This window comes from Pseudorca crassidens, chromosome 14, assembly GCF_039906515.1.
Source record: "Pseudorca crassidens isolate mPseCra1 chromosome 14, mPseCra1.hap1, whole genome shotgun sequence".
Taxonomy (NCBI): Eukaryota; Metazoa; Chordata; class Mammalia; order Artiodactyla; family Delphinidae; genus Pseudorca; species Pseudorca crassidens.
The window spans coordinates 6,477,711-6,498,112 of record NC_090309.1 but is presented as its reverse complement, the minus strand read 5'-3'; the positions used below and the strand labels follow the sequence as shown (position 1 = coordinate 6,498,112).

Below are 20,402 nucleotides of genomic sequence, written 5' to 3'. Positions count from 1 at the left end.
GGCTGATTCATTTTCATTGGTACCTAGTATTCCATTATACGAACTTATTACTTGAACTCATGTCTTTCTCAAATCATCCTGTCTCCATTTTACTCTCCTTCCAACCCTTTTACCTCTTAGCACGGCCCACCCTGCACTACTGCTCCCCTGTGGATGGTACAAAAAAACTGAAGAGTTAGGCGAGGGTTCAGGAGCTACTAACAAGCAAGAACAGAATTCTTTTTTTTTTTTCCTTAGCCATGACACCAAACATATTAAAGTCAGAAATGTCAGGTTACTGAGGAGATAATTACAGATCTTCTGTGCTTACCGTGATGCTTCTCCTTCACTGAACATTTTCCTAGACAAGATGATTTCATGGAAGAGGGCACAGCTGGGACACTAGAAAGTTTCATTGTACTTGTTATTCTTTTATTATTTCTGTAATGATTGTGTATACCTATTACAAATGTGACAGTAATGATATATCTCCTTTTTTACCCCGAAGCTGCCCAGGGGAGAGTAAAGAATATGTTAATTGCTTTTGTTAAAAGTCAGGGAAGAACAGTCAAGCCGGGAACAAGAATAAAGGATTGCAGCAATATTTGATTGCCCCCAATAATTTAAGCAGAATGGTTATATTTCCTAAATGATGATTTAGCTAAATGAAAGGGCAGGTTGGTTTGATTACCAAGATATTGTGTGCAAATTACTCAAACTAGGTCAGTGCCACTGAGAAATAGGACAGCTGAGATCAGGTTCATCAGTGTGACATTTATGTTGGGCTCTGTCCACTGTGGAATTACAGAATTGTCAAATCTGGGACCTGGAAAGGATCCGTCAGCAGAAATGCAGCCTCCTACCACCAGGAGTGCCTGTGTCCATCTCACCTTTTTCTTAAGACTAAGGCCTACTCCACACAGCCCCCTGAAACGCAACCAGGATCAACCCCAGATCTCCCTTATCCTTATTCCACATTCAAAAGAAGATAGAAAATCCAAGACAGATTTTATTGAGAAACATCACGGTTGGACCAAAATTTAGATTAAAGCAAAAAACAAAAACAAACAATAACTTAACTTATAATCCAAATGGACATGAACTCCACAAGCATCTGCGGTGGAGTGGAGGATAGCATGGTTAGCATTAATTCGGGGCTCACCTGGAGCCAGGCAGGCATTGTTCTAAGGGCTCCATAGAGTAACTCACTGGAGTGTATGTCATCTGAGCCTTGCAGTGACCCTTGGGTTGGTACCTTTTCACAGATGAGGGAACCGAGGCACAGAGATGCTCAGCCACTGTTATCAGACAGCCAGGAAGGTACAGAATCCAAACCAGGCATTCTGTCTCCAGAGCCCAAGGTTTTAACATTACACCGTACTGCTTCTCCGCAAGACATGATTTATGGGACGCTTACAGATAGAGACGTCATAGCTACACTATAGCTGTTGATTAGTGCGGCCTTTTAGACTACTGGCTCTCACCCTTGGTGGCCCCTTAGAATCACCTGAGGAGCTTTTAAAAGTACATGTAACTGGGTCACAGCTCACAGGCCAACACCTCAGAATTTCTAGGGGTGGAACCCAGGTTGTGAGCTGGAGCGGGCTCAAACCAGCTTGCAAAAGGTGATCGTTAAATTTTCAAGAGTTTTCCAAGCCAGTTGACATCAAGTTGGCAGCTAGAAATCAGCCAGGGTCTGAGAATTTACACCATAAAAACAGGCGAACACTACTGCTGTGGGTGTGGAGAGCCTTTGACCAGCTCACCCCTGGGTCAGGCCTAAGCATCAGTATTTTTAAAGCTGCCCAGGTGATTCCAGCGTGCAGCCAGGGTTAAGAACTGTGGATTTAGATGTGCTTTCTGCCTTCGCGCTGAAGGTGGCCCACGTGATACGTCAGGCATGAGGATGAGGTGCAGGTACTCGTTATAATTATTTAGCTCTTCCCTCAATGATCTGTCAGGCATCCCTATTTTCTCAGCTTGGGAGATACACCTTCACCCTGGAGTGCATACGTTTTCTCTTTGGAGTAATCCACCTCAAAATGAGAATCTGACCGTGTTTCTCTGTAGGGAACCGTTGTGTCATCAGGATCTGTTACAGGAGAGAAACCCCTAAACTATGTGGATAGCAAGGCATATTGGGCAGTCTTATCCACACCCGTGGAAACGTTGCTTCTACGAGACCAGGCTGACCTGTGTGCTTTCCTCTGCCTGTGCGAGTCTCAGCTGATTCAGTGTCACTTTCTCCCAACATCAAATTCTAGTCTTCATCCTTGCCCCTTCCGTACGTCTGCCTTAGTGAGCGGGGGTGGGGTGGAGATGGCAGCAGAACAAGGAGAAATGTCCCTGTTGGACAGGGTGACAGTTACCCCATCCAGCCTATTTTCTGCCCCATTTTCCAGACGACTCCTTGACCGTATATAACCTAAAATCGTACCTGCTTGTTCATGCGTAGCATGAGCTATTGGGAGGTGAACGTTCTAGGGGCACAAGTACAACTTAAACTCTGGTAGACTTTGGGGGTTCAGCTTCTGATTGCAATGTTCCCCTGCAAAATTGCTCCCAGATGGTGGTGCTTCCCTTGCTGTTTAGAAACCACTCTGACGATATTGCTTTGCTAATCCTGCCCTGTCACCTATAGCTTGTGATATTGTCCCGTAAAACGCCGGTAGAGATGAGATTATAACACTGAATTCGATTTCCCAGTTTAACTTGTTCGGAGGCATTTTATCTATTTTTTAACGTGCTGTGGATGGAGCCTTAACTTGCAAGGGCTGTAATTAGATTATTGAAAATCAAAGTGAATGAGATGGCAGCTTTCATTATTATTATGCTGTTGCTGTGGAAAGTATCTAGTCATACTGAATGAGCTAAAAGAAATGTAAGTTGGATGGTCCTTGTCTATATCAGATTTGGGCTGCCAGAAAGACTCTTCTCCTAGACAAACAATTAACCTACAGTTTCATCCTGATGGTCGAGGAATTTTACAGAAGAGCGCATGTGTTGGGAAAAGGGGGAGGGTATTTATGGGTTCGTTGATAAGCATAGCCGCAAGTCCATCTCTTTTCTAAGTGCTAAAAGGGTCGCAGTCATTGATCTGAGGAACTGGGAGTTTCACCCTCTCCTCTTTGGCTCAGCTGGGACCCCAGAACGATAACTGGCCCAGATGTGTGTGTAGCGCCTGGCCTCTGCTTCCCAGGATGCCTTTCACTGGGCACAGCCTGTGGCCACAGTGGCATCAGCTGAGAGGGGTCCCCACACTGGTCCCCGCTGGTGGCCCTTCAGTGCTGTTGGCTGACTACCTGTCCACCATGGTTTCCTTTCCTGGGTTTCTTCCTGTGTTCAGTGACCAATGGCCGTTAGTGGCTCTTTTGTGCTCCTTTCAAATCATGAAAGACAAAACTTCAGTTGTGTGCAGGAGCAGCAAAAATTCTTTCAGAAATCAAGAAGGGAGATCTCTTCCCCGCAGGGAATGCGGGATGACTGAACTCGGGGAGGTTTACAGAGTCACACGTGTAACTCACCCTTCACAGCATCTTCATTCAGGAGTGACCACTTTCATTCATTCACATCCATTCACTCAGATGTCAGGATGAACTCGCCAAACTCCCTGCGGAGAAACTACCAACAACACAGCGTCAAAGGAGAAGGCCTTTAAATGCCTCTCCTCGTTTAAGTTGATAGATTATCTGCCTGAACAATTTGCATTTTCTAGGAAGTTGTTGAACAGAATATGATTCTCTCTGAGGTAAAGAGATAAATCATAGCTACGTGGGTTTTTCTTAGCACCAAGAAAATAACCCCTAAAGAAACCTCTTACTACATAAAGTGGAGCAAAACATTGGTTAAAGATGGAGGATAAACTGAAGGAAAAACAAATATATCCAGTATAGCATTTGAGCTCCCTGTAATAATCTTATAAGAGATATTTTATTAATAAAGCACCCTCTTTCAAAAAGGCAGAAGCCAGACATGGAAAAGTGTTCAACGACACTTAATGGGTAAAGAAGATATGCTACATATATACAGTGAAATATTACTCAGCCATAAAAAAGAGTGAAATAATGTCATTTGCAGCAATATGGATGGACTTGGAGGGCATTATGCTAAGCGAAATAAGTCAGACAGAGAAAGATAAATACTGTGTGTGCTATCACTTATATGTAGAATCTAAAAAATACAACAAACTAGTGAATATAACAAAAAAGAAGCAGGTTCACAGCTATAGAGAACAAACTAGTGGTTACCAGTGGCGGTGGGAGGGGGTAGACAATACAGGGCTGGGGGATTGAGAGGCGCAGACTATTGGGTGTAAGATAGGCTCCAGCATGTATTGTACAACACAGGGCATAGAGCCAATATTTTATAATAACTGTAAATGGAAAGTAACCTTTAAAAATTATATAAAAATTAAAAAACAGAAAAGAGGTTTGAAGATTAGTCAGTAAACCAAAAAAAAGTGAAATGCCCTGAAATCTTACAGTTTTCATAGGAAAGAAACTTGATTGGTATTTTCCCGAGCTTGACAAAAATCCTAAGAATTTACATGAAGTTACCGAGTTGTAAAGCAGAAGGAAATTATTCTAAGTCATGAATAGTAAAAACCAATTTCAATCAACTATGATAAAGAAAAGACAAAAGGGCAGGAGCGCTAGAGTGTTTAAGGAGTCCTGTGTAGACCAATGACTATTAAATTTACAAATACGAAAAACGTCTTCCAAACAAGGTAGTTACTTGAAACGGGCAAAGTACAGATTAACCCAAAAAAGTTTTGGGAAGAGTAAATTCTGGCCTTAAAAGCAACTAAGTAACATGCTTTTGTATAGCACATTATACTTCAGGAACTGGAAATGCTGAAAAATACATGACAGTCTGCACAGACACAGTAGGTTAGATACTACGCACCTAAGATGTTTCTGGAACTTTGAAAATACCAGCTCACTAAATCGTTTTGTTTCACTTTGACCATGAAGAAGCAGCTTAAGGATGTGACCCTCCATCCCTGTCCTTGTTCCTGTTGCCTTGAGAGGTGGCAACCACATAACTCCAACCGCTGATGGGCTTTGTCATGTAGAAATTCAAGGGCGTGGTACCACCTGCTAATTGTAGGCACTACACCCAGTGCAGAGGGTGGGCTTCTCTCCTCACAGAAGCCTCATTGAAGGGGTGTGAAAATGTCAAGAGGTGTTTTTAAGCCCATTGCGTCCAAAGCACCGGGTCCTCAGAATCAGAGTAACCTATGTCCTTCTATCAGCTTCTTTCATTACACTACACACTTACGCAAAATCACGTAGAAATCACGTGTGCTTCATCTGTTAATTCCAAGTTCTAGGTGCCTTCCCATCTAAAAGCTTGTTTATGCTTTTTTTTTTTTTTTAGAAGTCTCAGCGCAAACGGAAATCTGTGACATTCAGCAGGACTGGAAGCCTTCATTCCTCAGTAATGAAGAATTCACCCAGCTGATGTTGGAGGTGACATGCACTTTCCAATTAGCTTAACGGGTTGCAAATTAAAATCTAGCTGCTTGCTCCAGATAAGACCCTGTGCCCAAAGTAAACAGCCGTTCTCGACCCTGCAAAGAGGGCTGGGAACAGATAGACTCTTGAAAAATCTGCCTGCTCTTGCTTATGTTTTGGCTACCGAGTTGGGCAGTAGAAGCGAGAATCCCCAAACTCAATGCAAGTGTGTACCGTTGCCATGGTGACTGCCAGCCCACTCACATCTCCCAACCAGAGGATACCTCGTTGGGGAGCCAGGCAGGAACAGAGTTGGAGGTAGGGAGAGAGAGGGGATTACGTCTCTGCCCTGTATTTATGCAGAATATAATGCAGCAGTTATATATTTTTCCCTTAGTAGGACACATTTTGAAAGCCAGAGTCTTCTTTTAAAATAATGCTTTTAACTTGATCTCCGATTCCATCAACATGACGTGTGGATATCAGCCATACGTGACTGTGTCTCCCCACCCAGCACGTGGTCTCTCTGTGCCAAGAAGGATGCTCACATTTCTTCCTCCGGAAAGTTAAGGGCCCACGCCCATCTGCTGGGCTGGATTTGAGGGAATCTGACCGATCTGAGTGCCTGGCCTTCTTCAACATCATGTTTCTCTATGGGTGAAACTTCCCAGTACAGATGAGGATAAGTCACTGCAAAAACATCTAGATGGTGCTGACTTCTGAACTGGGGATAAGACTGGGAGTGTTTGGATACAATGGTGGACAGAGAGAAAGCCCCAGACGTGGCATGTCTGGGCCCTTGAATTAGAAGAAGAAACCTGGGATGGATGGGTTCAGCCAGAGGAAGTTAGACACTGGCTGTGTCTGTGGTTCCTGGCAGGGTTTTAGAGAATGGCTCTTTGGGAATCTGTCTGTCTAGATCTCATCTTATGTGCCTATATAAGACTGATGTAAACGTTAATTTACATAGATTAACTGTGCAGAAAACAGAAAGTTACTGGAGTAAGAAAATGCCAGAATGAAGATGTCCAAATATTATGAAATATAAAAGCATTAATGTACATTTGCATGAAATGAAAGATACTTAAATCTGCATGTGAACTATATTTAAAGAAAATACAGAACTTTCTCCAGAAGCAATGCATTTTAAGTATGTTAAATTTAGAGGAGCTTGTGAAATATCATGTTGAATTAATGCATCATTATGCTACTTCACAGAAATCATTTTATCTTTTAATTCTTGGGGAAAAGTAATTAAAACACATAACCCTCTAGCATATAACCCTCTTAAAACGTCTGTAGCACAACTTTTCCCCCCCGCAAGGAGTTTCAGGGCGTCAGAAGTATTTGAGAGAACAGGACTTTTATAAGGTTAACAATGTATAATAGTTGCTTGTGGTAGTCTTTTATGGTCATTTGTATTTCTGTAGTGTTGGTTGTAACTTCTCCTTTTTCATTTCTAATTTTACTGATTTGGGCCCTCTCCCTTTTTTACTTGCTGAGTCTGGCTAAAGGCTTATCAATTTTGTTTACCTTTTCGAAATACCAGCTTTTAGTTTTCATTTATCTTTTCTATTGTTTTCTTAGTCTCTATTTCATTTATTTCTGCTCTCATCTTTATGATTTCTTTCCTTCTGCTAACTTTGGGTCTTGTTTGTTCTTTCTCTAGTTGCTTTAGGTGTAAGGTTAGGTTGTTTATTTGAGATTTTTCTTGTTTCCTGAGGTAAGCTTGCATCGCTGTAAACTTCCCTCTTAGAACTGCTTTTGCTGCATCCCCTAGGTTTTAGATCATCGTGTTTTCATTTGTCTTTAGGTATTTTTTTATTTCCCCTTTGATTTTTTCAGTGATCCATTGGTTGTTTAGTAGCATATTGTTTAGCCTCCAAAACACGTGTTTGTGTTTTTTGCCGTTTTTTTTTTTCCTTGTAGCTGATTTCTAATCTCATAACGTCATGGTCAGAAAAGATGCTTGATAGGATTTCAGTTTCCTTGAATTTACCGAGGCTTGCTTTGTGGCCCAGCATGTGATCTGACCTGGAGAATGTTCCATGTGCACTTGAAAAGAATGTGTATTCCCTGCTTTCAGATGGAATACTCTATAAATATCAATTAGGTCCATCTGGTCTAATATGTCATTTAAGGCCTGTGTTTCCTTATTGATTTTCTGTATGGGTGATCTGTTGATGTAAGTGAGGTGTTAAAGTCCCCCGCTATTACTGTGTTACTGTCAATTTCTCCTTTTCTGTCTGTCAACATTTGCTTTATGTATTGAGGTGCTCCTATGTTGGGTGCATATATGTTTACAATCGTTATATCTTCTTGGATTGATTCCTTGATCATTATGTAGTGTCCTTCTTTGCCTCTCATAACAGTCTTTATTTTAAAGACAAAAATTTGGGCTGAACTGAGACTTAGGAGACTGAAATTTCTAGAAAAAGAAGATTTTAGATTTGTATGGATATGCACTTTCCTCTGCTCCCAGTGTAGACTCCCTAAAGCCAGTCTAAAGGAAATCATGCTAGGTGAGTGAATTGGACCCCAAAATTAAGCCTATACAACAAGTGGACCTTCTGGGTGAATTGCATCTTTGAGGCATATGGGAAACCCACCGACTAGAATTTTTGACTTCTCTCTGACTGTTTTAGGCTCCTCTTCTACCCTCTTGCCCCTCAGTAGACACAGGCCAGGTGATGGGTGACTGGAGCCTCCTGTACCTTCCCCATGATGGTTCCCACGGGACGATGCTCTCGTTTTCCAAGGTGCAACTTCTCCATAGTGTGTGTCCCATTCCAGCTGCATATCCCCCTCCTTTGTTCAGAGCCATTTCAGGGAGCATGAGGAATCAGATGCCATGTCTTCATAACCAGGAGGTTCCTTTCTAAATGAAGATGAAACCCAGGACAGAACCCATCAGGCCCCAGGGAACTGCACTGCTGGTGCCGTCTGGATGTGAATCCCTCCTTCTTCCCTCTTCTCCCAGAAGAGCCCCAAACCAGACTCCATGAGAATTCATACAGTTATGGAATTTGAAAGAACAGAATGACTTGGTCGCAGACCAGCCAAGCTGGTTGAGTGTAAACTGGCCAAGATGGTGACTATAAGCATTGGAACAAGTAAACTCAAAAAAGGGAAAGCTCTTACTGACTGGCAACTAGGAAGTGTGTGGTATTTCTGAATTTTGTTCAGAAAAGCTACAGCCATCTTTTTTCTTGCCCAGATGTTGTCCCAGAGAAGACAAAAAACATTCTATCAGAGCCAGGAATTGGCAGAAAGGGGTGGTTTTGTTTCCTTCTGGTGTGCGGCAGGTATGAAACTCGGGCCATTATGGCATCTCTGGCGTCCCTGAAGCTCCTGCCAAAGTCCCCATTGCAATAAGAGGGGCACATCGCTTTTCAGTCACGTTCTATCGAGTCCCTCTCAAATGCTGTGGATGGGACTTCCACAACCATCGCGAGCATTCTTTTTTTTTTTTTTTTTTTTTTTTGCGGTACGCGGGCCTCTCACTGTTGTGGCCTCTCCCACTGCGGAGCACAGGCTCCGGACGCGCAGGCTCAGCGGCCATGGCTCATGGGCGCAGCCGCTCCACGGCATGTGGGATCCTCCTGGACCGGGGCACGAACCTGCATCCCCTGCATCGGCAGGCGGACTCTCAACCACTGCGCCACCAGGGAAGCCCGCGAGCATTCTTAAAGCAGTGACTCGGTGTAATTCTTGTGCATTTGATGGAAAACGCCAATGGGCGTTATCTTCCATCTATAAATACCTTCAGCTTTTTAACACCCACTTGCTCTACAACTTCAAGAGGGCATGGGCTCCCTGTGCAAGAAGAGAATTTATGTTGTTCCTGCTTTTCCCGATATTCTAATCTACTTTTTCTAAAATGGTCCAGCTGACGTCATCGACAGCGCCTCCACCGGTTCAAAAATATTCACTTCCAGGAGCACTGCTACTATGATTTTTTTTTTAATTTAGAAAAATACTTAAGGGAAAAAGAAAGAAAGTTCACTAGGATGTACCTCGGTGTTCCCCATGAGCCATAAGTCTGATCCCGGATCTCTCCAGCTCAGCACGCTTGGCATTTCGGACCTGATAATTCTTCGTTGTAGGGACATCCTGTGTGTTGTAGATGGGAGGTTTCAAAGCATCCTTGGCCTCTACCCGCTAGATACCAGGAGCACCCACCCCAGAACTGACAAGCAAAAATGTCTCCAGACATTGCCAGATATCCCTAGGGGGGCAAAGTTGCTCCCAGTTGAAAACCACAGATAAATTCCAAGAGGATGAGGTCCACTTAAGAAATGTGCTTTAAGATGTTTTTCAGTCTTAAATCCTGCAGTACGTAAGTGTTCAACAGTAAGTGACCCACATGTTAATTTTCCTGGTGAAGAGAACTCCCACTTTGGTGCGTGGTGATGGTGGGTGCCCTTCTCTGCACACTTACTGGACTATTTCCGCTTACTGCTGCCGTGCACTTGGCCATACCCTCCTACCCTGAAGGAATCCGTGCCCTTTGGCTGTGCAGATGCTCAGGAACACCCTAGGAGGATATAGCTGCGTGCATACAAAATGTTTCCAGAACTTTCTAAGCACATATTTCAGTTTGGGGGTTTTTTCCCCCACAGCGGAAAAATTCCTATATTTGCAGAAGATGCTATTTTAACAATACAGTCAGTGAGGCAACAGTGATAATTTACAGGGATGGTCTGCGTGAGCATATTACGTCCTCAAAAATTTGTTTTTGGGGAGGTGGACTTTGTTTTTAATCTCCTCCATCTCATCACTGTGCCCATAGAGCCAGTTGCCAGGATGACCCCATCCTCTGCTGAATAGAGTCTGGATTTTAGAAATCACCTTCTCATGTGTCTCATGAGAGCATCGTGAGCCCCTGATAAGGAATCTGAAAACAAAACAGCGAGTCTGTGAGAAAACATGGACGGCCTGTATCTCTTCTCTCGTGAGCACCCAGAGCAGTGCATCTAGCATAGAGCAGGCACTCAGTAAAAACTTCTAAACAAATGAATTTTCCGGTTATTTTGAAATACAGTTGGCCCTCCGTGTCTGTGGGTTCCGCCTCCGAGGTTGGTTGAATCTGAGAATGTAGAGCCCACGGATATGGGGGCAACTCTCAGGGACTTAAGCACTCGTGGATTTTGGTGTCTGCAGGGGTCCTGGGACCAGTCCCCCACGGATACCGAGGGACAGCTGTTCTCATGGGTCTGGTTGAGTTACACAGCACGTCCCCATCGGTCCTTACCTTTCGCTTTGGTGGATTCATGTGAACGTTCTCTACAGACACTTCCTTCAGGAGGTCTTTCTATGGCGATGGATGTAAGCAGAGGTCTACGCCAACCAGCAGGCACAGTTTTTCTTTTTTTTAACACCTCTGTGAGGTCTGCTGTCTTAGTATATGTTTACCAGTGAACGCAGAGTGATATTGGGGCTAGGACAAGGACTGTAAAATATCACTGACAGCTTTTAATGGGTCACCGTGATAGTTCTGATTCGGCCCAAAGGTACGCTTATCATTAAAACTACTTAGGTACAGGGCCGTTCACAGGCCGCCGCCATGCTCCCCTCCTTGCAGGAATCGCTGGATGGAGGTGAGGGGGGAGCGAGAGAGCAGCGAGGAGGGCAGCCCCACCGAGGAGCGGAGACTCAAGCCACTGCCCAGCAGCCGCTACTGTGTCTGCAGCTACCGTGGAAGCAGATTGGCACAGCAGCGAGCGGACAGTGATGGTGGAAGCCCACGTGGCACAGATGCAGAAACTCCCTCCGGTGATGATTTCAGCCTCTCCTTGGCGGATACTAATCTACCCTCTGAAGTGGAGGCAGAGCCGTACAGTTTCATCGCTAAGCATCTTTCTAAGGGAGCAGTCTTTGAAGGGCTGGGTAGTGTTGCATGAGTGGAGCTGAGAACTCCAGGTTACAGCATCAGTTGTTACTACTGCCTTTTCCACAAGAAAAACTGCTTCCCTAAACAGCGACGACGGACTCCGAACATAACTCGAGTATACGGTCTGCTTTTTAGGAGGGTCTGAAAAAGGACTTGAACTTTTCAGGCTTGCATTGGACAAGCATATTCAAGGGCTGAAAAATAACAGGAACTGTGAGGAAAGGGGTGGGGAGAACCGCATACAGTCCTACCCGAGCAGCTGTTTTGAGGATGCTGTATGCCCAATCCAAAGGGTGGCTCATCTCTTTCAGAAGAAACTTACCTTTCTGCTACATGCTGCTCTGAGTTATACTCCTGTTGAGGTTAAAGAATCAGATGAAAAAGCAAAAAGAGACCTTCTCAGGCTTCTGAGTGTGGCCAGTCTCCAAGGCCTTATTCACGAAGGCACCATGACGTCTCTGTGCATGGCCACCACGGAGAAGCAGCGTAAGTCCGTGATCATCGACACTAGTAGCTCCCAGCCTCAGTTCCACGGCGCAGGAAGCAACTGGTCTTGTGAGGATGGAATGCAGGCTTTTTTGAATGGTGCTGACAGAGGTAACCCTTTTCATTTTCGGCAAGTCCTGGAGAACTTTAAACTAAAGGCCATACAAGACGCAGATAATTTGAAGAGATTTCTCTGGCGGGCTGAAATCAATCATTATGCTTTGTTTCAATGTTTCATGTTTCTAAAGAACTGTGGTAGTGGAGATATCCTTTTGGAGATCGTTAAAGTGGAACACGAAGAAATGCCCAAAGCCGAAAGTGTGGTAGCTGTCCTCAAAGGATTTATGAAAGAAACTCCTGCCCAAAGTTTTTGATCACATGTTTTGAGATGATTATATTGTGAAGTTATGCAAGCCTTGGTGTTTGAAATTGCAGTTGTTATAACTGTCATAGGATTGCTATTTCAGATTATTTGAAACACATTCTAGATTTTTTTCATTTTGTACTTTTAAGATTAAGCTTAATTAGACATTTAAAAAAAAAAACTAGTTAGGTAGTTTCCATGGCTAAATTCTGTTTCATGAAACCAGTAGGTCCCGTTTTTCACCAAGCCTTTTTGTGCTTTGCAAGCAGTTTGCCTGGGCTAGACAAATTCTGTGTAAGAAACCGCCTTGTGTGCCAGACAGAAAAATGTGCTGTGAGGTTAGTCGTGAAAATATTTGAAGGGTTACGAAATAAAGTTGGCAACCTAACCCGGGGTCCTTGGCTTCGATGACCCTCTCGTTCGTGAAAGCATGACCGAGGAGCCTTCACCTGTTGTGTTTTCCGCAGGCATTAGACGGCTTCATCATCGCTGTGACGACGGACGGCAGCATCCTCTACGTTTCTGACAGCATCACGCCTCTCCTTGGGCATTTACCGGTGAGTTTCTGTTCTGATGGCCTTTGCCAGTACGTGTGATCCTCTTTCCTGGAGGACCATTCAGATCTCAGAGCCGGGGCGCTGCAGGTGTGCGGGAATCTGTGTGTAAGGAGGGTCAAGGAGTGCCCTCCACCGGGCCGAGGCCAAGCTCGGAGGCTTCCTGAGGGAGGCGGGTGCAGGCCTGTGTCATCCTGGAACAAGCAAGACCTGGAACGGGGGCTGTGGTGCAGGTCCTCACTCTCCAGTGCTCCAGAAACCGCCCAGGAGCCATGAGCCTACAGCACAGTTAGCAGAGCTCAGAGCCTTTATGGAGGCTGACAGACACCTGCAAAGAAAGACAAGGTCCCCTGAGAGCTGGTGGAGGGATGTGCACCAGACGGCTGGGGACAGAAGGGGGTTTGGGGGTCGCTGGAGATGTAACTGAGATGCAGTAGGTTGTAACGCTTGCTGGTGGTAAGGGTTCAGTGCCCGGGATGATGGTGGGAGGGGGGAGTGAAATACTCTGGGAAGATGTTGTTGGACCAGGAAGGACTTGAGAAGCAAGGAGGGTCTGGGCAGGAGGGCAGGCTCTGCCGTCCTGTCCCGGGAAGCCAGGTGGGGTGCGGAGAAGGGCGAGTGCCGTGTGGTCCCGAGCCCTCGCCCCCATCTCCCTCCCTCCCTCCCCCTCCCTCCCCTCCCTCCCCTCCCTCCCTCCCTCCCTCCCCTCCCTCCCTCCCTCCCCTCCCTCCCCCTCCCTCCCTCCCCTCCCTCCCCCTCCCTCCCTCCCTCCCCTCCCTCCCCCCTCCCTCCCTCCCCTCCCTCCCCCTCCCTCCCCTCCCTCCCCCTCCCTCCCCCTCCCCCCTCTCCCTCCCCCCTCCCATCTTCCATCACACTCCCTCCTCTCAGCCTGAGCCTCACGGGCTCCCTGGGCCCCCCGTCAGGATGCTCTGACTCAGAACAGCACCCGGCTGGTGGAGGGTCCACCTTGGAGGGCCCCTCGGAGGCATCTGGTCAGCCTTCCATTTCCCACCACACCATCGTTTATTCCCACAGAGACCGGTCTGGAAGGAAGCTTGTACCCACCTGTGGGACTGATTGGGCTAAAACGTCCTCTCTTCTCTCTCCTCCCAAAAAGCCCCGCCAAACTGCTGAGCCCCCACCCCCGACTCCCACACGTGGGTGGATGCGCGGCCAGGACACATGAGGAGGGTGGTAGCTGCCCTGGGGGCCTGCTCGTAGGGAATCGCTGGCCGGGTGGTGCTGGAGGACCGTGGTGGCCTCTCCCAAGCCGCACCTGCCCGGGAGCGCTGTGGCCTTGCTGTGTGGGCAGCTCACCCCCCGCTCCACCGGTGGTGACGACCCCAGCTTCCCTGATGGCCCAGGATTCCACATCGTCCTGGATCATTGTTTTCCTCAGAAGCCACTCCCCACTCCCGTTGCTGCTGCAGACGATGCTGTGTGTAGATCAGAACCACCGTCCGTGTTTTTCCTTTGTGGGTCACTGTGTGTTGTAGCCCAGAAAAGCATTTTTTATGTTGCAAGGCACATACCTTTGCATTACTCTGAATCCATCTGCCCTTTGTGGTTCAGCCCATTTCCAGGGTGCATGAGGCTGGGGGTTCTCTCCTCTGAGAGCCGTCAGAAGAGGCTGGTTCTCACTCAGCCCTAAGGAGTCGGGAAAGCAGTTTCATCTTGATTTTCGTCTCATGCTGGAGTAGTGATGAGACCCCATCAGATCACAGCTTCTCTGGGCTGATCTGAGGAGGTGGGGTGCTCCTTTGGAGGGGGTTGGGTTTTGTACTGAGTGGACGGGATCGGGCAGTGCGAGGCGCTGATGAAAAGCAAACAGGTGTCAACCCCGGAATGGCCTGGGAGTGTGGCCAGAGCAGTTTGGGGAAACAGGATTTGCAGTGTTCTGATTTCTCCTCTTGGAGTTACCTGATGACCCAGTTGCCATACGTGGCAGAGCGAAATTAGTAAGTTGGGGACTCCGATTCGAAATTCTGGAGCAACTTAGAATCACCTTTATGAATTGTTTTCTTACTCTGGAAGGGCCAGAGAAATGGCCCTTCCAGAGTAAGAAAATGGCCCCAACTCTCATTTGTCAATGCCCGACCCATCTGAATGCTTATTAAGTGCCTGTCTGTGGACCCAGACACACACTGAGTCAGCCCTCACGCTCCCCAGCGGAGGTGAGGCCAGGACGGACGATCTCCACATTAACTCCTGCTTACTTGTAGCTTTTACCCAAACCGTCATCTTCTTCTTTTTACTTAGGATTCGCTGTATCCCTGCTAGTGGGTGGACAAGAAACTTCCCTGGTGCCCATCACACAGCTGCCCTGTCACCTCCACTTGACAGAGGATGAGACCAAGGTAGTCCAGCCAGCAAGGAGCAGAGCAGGGCTGAGGCCAGGCCCACTGAGCGCAGAGCCCAAACTCGCCACCCCTCTACCTAGTGCTTTTCTGATGCTGAAGACTTGGGTTGCCATTTAGGAATTCTGCTTTCAGTTTAGTTCACTTCAATTCAAACTTGCTTATTTCTCAGTACAAGCCCAGGACGTGTCCACAGACAATGCAGTGATTCAAATGGCCCATATGAGGTTCTTTTTTTTTTTTTTTAATTTCTATTGGAGTATAGTTATTTACAATGTTGTGTTAGTTGCAGGTGTACAGCAAAGTGAATCAGTTATACGTATACATATATCCACTCTTTTAGATTCTATCCCCATGCAGATCATCGGGGAGTATTGAGTAGAGTTCCCTGTGCTATACAGCAGGTTCTTATTAGTTATCTATTTTATATATAGTAGTGTGTATATGTCAGTCCCAGTCTCCCAATTTATCCCTCTCCCACCCTTTCCCCCTTGGTAACCATAAGTTTGTCTTCTACATCAGTGACTCTATTTCTGGTTTGTAGATAAGTTCATTTGCACCATTTTTTTAGACTCCACATGTAAGTGGTATCATATGATATTTGTCTTTCTCTGTCAGACTTCAGTCAGTATAACAGTCTCTGGGTCCATCCATGTCACTGCAAATGGCATTATTTCATTCTTTTTTATGACTGAGTAGTGTTGCATTGTATATATACCACATCTTCTTTAACCATTCCTCTGTTGATGGACATTTAAATTGTTTCCAGGTGTTGGCTATTGTAGATAGTGGAGCAATGAACATAGGGATGCATGTATCTTTTCAAATTATAGATTTTTCTGGATGTATACCCAAGAGTGGGATTGCTGGGTCATGTGGTAGCTCTATTTTTAGATTTTTAAAGGTGCCTCCATACCCTTTTCCATAGTGGCTGTACCAATTTACATTCCCACCAACAACGTAGGAGGGTTCCCTTTTCTCCACACCCTCTCCAGCATTTATTGTTTGTAGATTTTTTTGATGATGGCCATTCTGACTGGTGTGAGGTGATACCTCATTGTAGTTTTGATTTGCATTTCTCTAATAATTAGTGATGTTAAGTATCTTTTCATGTGTCTCTTGGCCATCTCTATGTCTTCTTTGGAGAAATGTCTGTTTAGATCTTCCGCTCATTTTTTTGATTGGGTTGTTTGTTGTTTTGATATTGAGTTGCATGAGCTGTTTGTATATTTTGGAGATTAATCCCTTGTCAGTCGCTTCAATTGCAAATCCATATGAGATTCTTTAAACCTTAAGGGTTTGCAATTTTGTTGAGAGATTTCATCTGTTAAGCCATTAAGGACTAATAAAAAGGTAGCCAATATTTATTGAGCATTTACTATGTACCAGGCACTGTTAAGAGTCCCTTCTATGCATTAATATGGTGAAAGCACTTAGAAGGTCCATTCTCCTTATACTTATTGGTCCTTATGATGACTCTATGAAATAGGTACTTACTCCTGTTCACAGATGAGCAGACGGCCCCACAGTCAGCACATGGTGCGGCTGGGATCTGAACTCGGACACTTTGACCCCAGAACTTGGTGCTCACCCACCACTCAGGCATCTGCATGTGACAGTGAAGCTGAGTGCTCTCTGGTGGGGTGGGTGTTGAGCAGAGGTGGGGTGAGGACCTGGAAGGCAATGTCCTGTCTCGTGGAAGAGGCAACCGTCAGTCGAGGCATGGCCGGCAGAGACAGCCCGCTGGAGGCCAAGGGCCTCACAGTAGCAGGGACGGCCCCTGTTGGCATCACAGGCTGGCATGCCAGGTGTTGGGTCCCACCGCGCCCTGTGTGGCCAGGGTTTGGGGGACCATTGGCGATTGGGGGGGCGGGGGGAAGAGCAGCAAGAATTCCTTTCTTCTTCTAAGTCTGTCAAAAGTCTCAGTATCTCTCTCTGTGTGTCCTTCCTGCCACTAGAAACTCAGACACTCCAAAATTCACACGGTAGATTTTTGTACAGCAGTGTCCTGATGAAAGATCCTAGAGCTTGCTTTTCCAGTTTGACAGAGAAAAGCTAGAAGAAAATAGCTCAAAGCAGAAAATGATGTTAAGGGAAAGTCACAACTTACCCGTGGTGGTGACGCCAGTACATTTTGGCATCCAGAATTAACATAGGCGGTCAAGGCAGAGACCTGCCCGGCAGATGAGCTGATGGAAGAGATCCAAGGGGCGGGCGTCACACGCCTTGGACGTAATTGCGAAAGAGTACGGCCGAGGCAGAGCCAGGTGACACCCACAGCGGGCACGGTCTGTGTTTCCTCTTTGGACGTTGATATTTTAGAACATTTAACTTCTCGGATTGTTTTTCCGATCTGTTAATGAACGCCACGTTGGCCTAAGGAGCTGGATCACACTTCGCTCGTCAGGCACAAGCCCTGTCCCCAGCCCCGAGCCGATACCCACGTGCCCGAATGCTCACTGAATGAGGGACTGGGTTTGCAAGTGGAGCTCCTGCATGGAGAGCAGTTGCAAACAGCTTGGCACAAGTGGGCAGGGCCTCAGAGTGAGAAATACAGGCGTGGATAGCACAACTTCCCCCACCCCCCCAAAAAAATCTAAGGCACAGAGTGACTATAAAGTTGGAGAAATCTACTCACCAAAAAAATACCTCTGTGTAATGCTGTTTCTCCAAGTAGAAGCTCTGGCTGGAAGTACAAGGTCAAAGGGGACAGTGGGCCAGGTACCTGGGGCAGGGGTCACAGCAGGGAGAAGAGGTCACAGAGGAGGAAGACAGAGCGCCTGGCTTATGACACGGTGAAATGCAGCAGCAAGTCCCTGGCCGCGCAGGGCTTTCCGGGAAGCATCCCTCTGCCCTCCGTCACCCACCTGTCCTCACCTGCTGGGAGAACACACCTGGTCCAGGTCAGCTTGTCGGAGGCTTCATGTCAGGGCGGACCTGGGTGGATGCTCTGTGTAGGAGGGGCCCCAGTAGGGAGGGGTGGCTGCAGCTCAGGGTTGATCACAGGTTCAAAGGGTCCAGGTTGCCAGTTAGATTGGTTGATTTTTATGTGCCTTTTGATCTTTCTGTATCATACCTGCAGAGCCGTGTATAAAACGTAGGTTCCATTTTAAAACTAACGATAAGGTGAGCGCAAGCATACATGTAGCTGTCACCGAGGGTATGAAACAGAGCATGACCAGGCCCGCAGAAGCTCCCGTCTGCTCCTTTCCCATCACACCGCCCCCTTCCGCATAGAGATGGCCATTTCCACATCGTCGTGTCCTTGCTTCTCTCTGCAGTTCTGCCAACTTTTAGTTCATCATTAATCCCTGTAATTTAGTACGACCTTTGGCTTAGCTTTATGTAAACAGAGTCGTAGGAAGTGTACTCTGGTACCCTCTCCTTCCGCTCAGCTTTGCGAAGGGATTCGTCGTCTCACACCGTCCAGAGTCGCTGTTGTGGGTTTGTCCTCATTGCTGTAGACACATGCTACGATCCCTGCCCCCAGGCCAGTGTGGAACTCTGAGAGGGTGTGTCTGTGGATGTCTGTACGTATTTCCTGATGCACATCTGCAAGCATCCTCCAGAGAGCTGACTGTGTGTAAGATCGCTGGGTTGTGGGGTAGGAACCCGTCACGCTTACTAGGTGATACCGAGTTGTTTCCATGGTGATGGTACCACTCCACCATCCAGCAGCGGGGTGGGGAGTTCCAGCTCCTCCATTTCACCAGAACTTGGTGTTGTCAGAACTGTCAGTTTTTGTGCGAAGGCATCTCACGGAGTCTCGATTTGCTTTTCTCCCAGTTGATGGTGTGGCTGAGTGTCTTTGCATAGTTTGTCGGCCGTTTGGATTTCCTTTTTCTGTGAAATGCTCTTTCAGGTATTTTGCCGTTTTCCTACTGGATTGTCTGGGTCTTTTGTGTAATGATCTGTAAGCGTTCTTTCCACGCTAGTCCTCTGTTGGGCATGGTTTTAATCGCGTCCTCGTCACTCTGCCCTAGGGTGACAGGGATGGCCAAACACACAACAGCCGATACCGGACAGGTGAGACGGTGTATTAACTGACGGTGTGTTAATCACGTGTACTTACGGCCCCAGGGAGGAGCGTACCGCGTGCCATGCAGGGACGCACGGGAGCTACACTTGGGAACAGGGTGAACAAGCAGGGGTGGTGTGGTAGTAGCAAGAGGGTGGGGTGCCCCCTGGTTCCCACAGAGGATGTGATTGGCTGGCAGGGCACTGAAACCCACTTGCAGGATGAACAGTAACTGCGCCTGGTCCTCTCCACCCCCAGCAGTAAGGAGGCTTGCTTAGCCAGGTCCACCCCCAGCAGTAAGGAGGCTTGTTAGCCAGGGGACCTTGTCAGTGGCAAGAAGGAGCTTGCCGTTACAGTGGGGAGGAGAACTCTGGTTGGTCCAGTCAAGGCCCTCTCGATTTTGCCAAATGACGAGGCAGCATGTCACACTGACCCTTCCTTCCGGGCTTATACCACAGGTCTGTGTGCCGCAGATATCTGGTCTCGCTCTGTGGTTTGCCTTTCCCTGTCTTCAGGGTCTTTTGATGAACAGAGAGAGTCTTTAGAGTTGGTCCTTCTTCTACCTGAATTCATTCCTCACTCCTCCCGGGTCGAAGCTATTCTCTATACTGTCTTCGGAAAGCATCCCTCTTCGGCCGTCAGTTTGATTCTGAATCTAAACTGAATCAAAGCAGATGACGTATGCCTCCCATGCCCCGGTCGTTCGGGAGCCCAGGGCCCTCTCTGCTTGCCGAGCCCAGTCCTGCCTCTTCTCAACATGAGGCTTCTCACCGATCCCCCTTCTAATCGTGGCCGACACAGATCTCCAGTCAGAATTGCCGGGGCCCCTCGGGGACGTCCTGAACTGGATGTCCACACGGCCCGCTTCCAGCTCAGCCGGCCGGTCTGCGGACTCCTGTGCAGGCTCATTTAACTTTGCTGACGCGACTGCACCGGTGCCGTGGGTTCAAAAGACAGAGAGAGGAATAGGCTTCCTGTCTGTTCACATCCTCCCCAGGCTGTCCCAGGGCCTCCGGAGAAAAGGCAGGAGAAGCGGTGTTGGGGGTTTAGAGCAGGCGTCTAGTGCAAAACTCAGAAAAGGGCCAGGTTCTTGACAAAGTAGCCAAGGGCATAGCAACAAGTTTGGATGGAGAACATCCCGCCTCCAGCAGGTCAGTGATGTTCCTGATAAGGTGATTCAGCTGTGAGGATGGTGCCTTCCCTCCCTTGTCTCTGTAATTGCCATGATTTTAATAAACAGAGCTCAGCGCATTCCAGGGACAGTTCAGTTGCAGATACAATTTACTCTCCTGTAA

At 47.1% G+C, this 20,402-nt stretch overlaps 1 protein-coding gene and 1 pseudogene across 8 annotated transcripts in view; both read left to right on the top strand.

The window, feature by feature from the left end:
- Nucleotides 1-20,402, top strand: part of NPAS2 (neuronal PAS domain protein 2) — a 181,870-nt gene that overhangs the window by 111,620 nt on the left and 49,848 nt on the right. For 5 of the 8 annotated variants that reach the window (XM_067704149.1, XM_067704148.1, XM_067704151.1 and 2 more), the window contains exons 4-5: nucleotides 5,359-5,450; nucleotides 12,646-12,735. In XM_067704149.1, the coding sequence (XP_067560250.1) occupies nucleotides 5,359-5,450; nucleotides 12,646-12,735 (182 nt within the window). Of the gene's footprint in view, nucleotides 1-5,358; nucleotides 5,451-12,645; nucleotides 12,736-20,402 lie in introns of those variants that run through there. The other 3 variants (XM_067704152.1, XM_067704153.1, XM_067704154.1) reach the window with 1 other exon arrangement.
- LOC137205866 (protein Njmu-R1 pseudogene) lies at nucleotides 9,139-12,606 on the top strand (annotated as a pseudogene).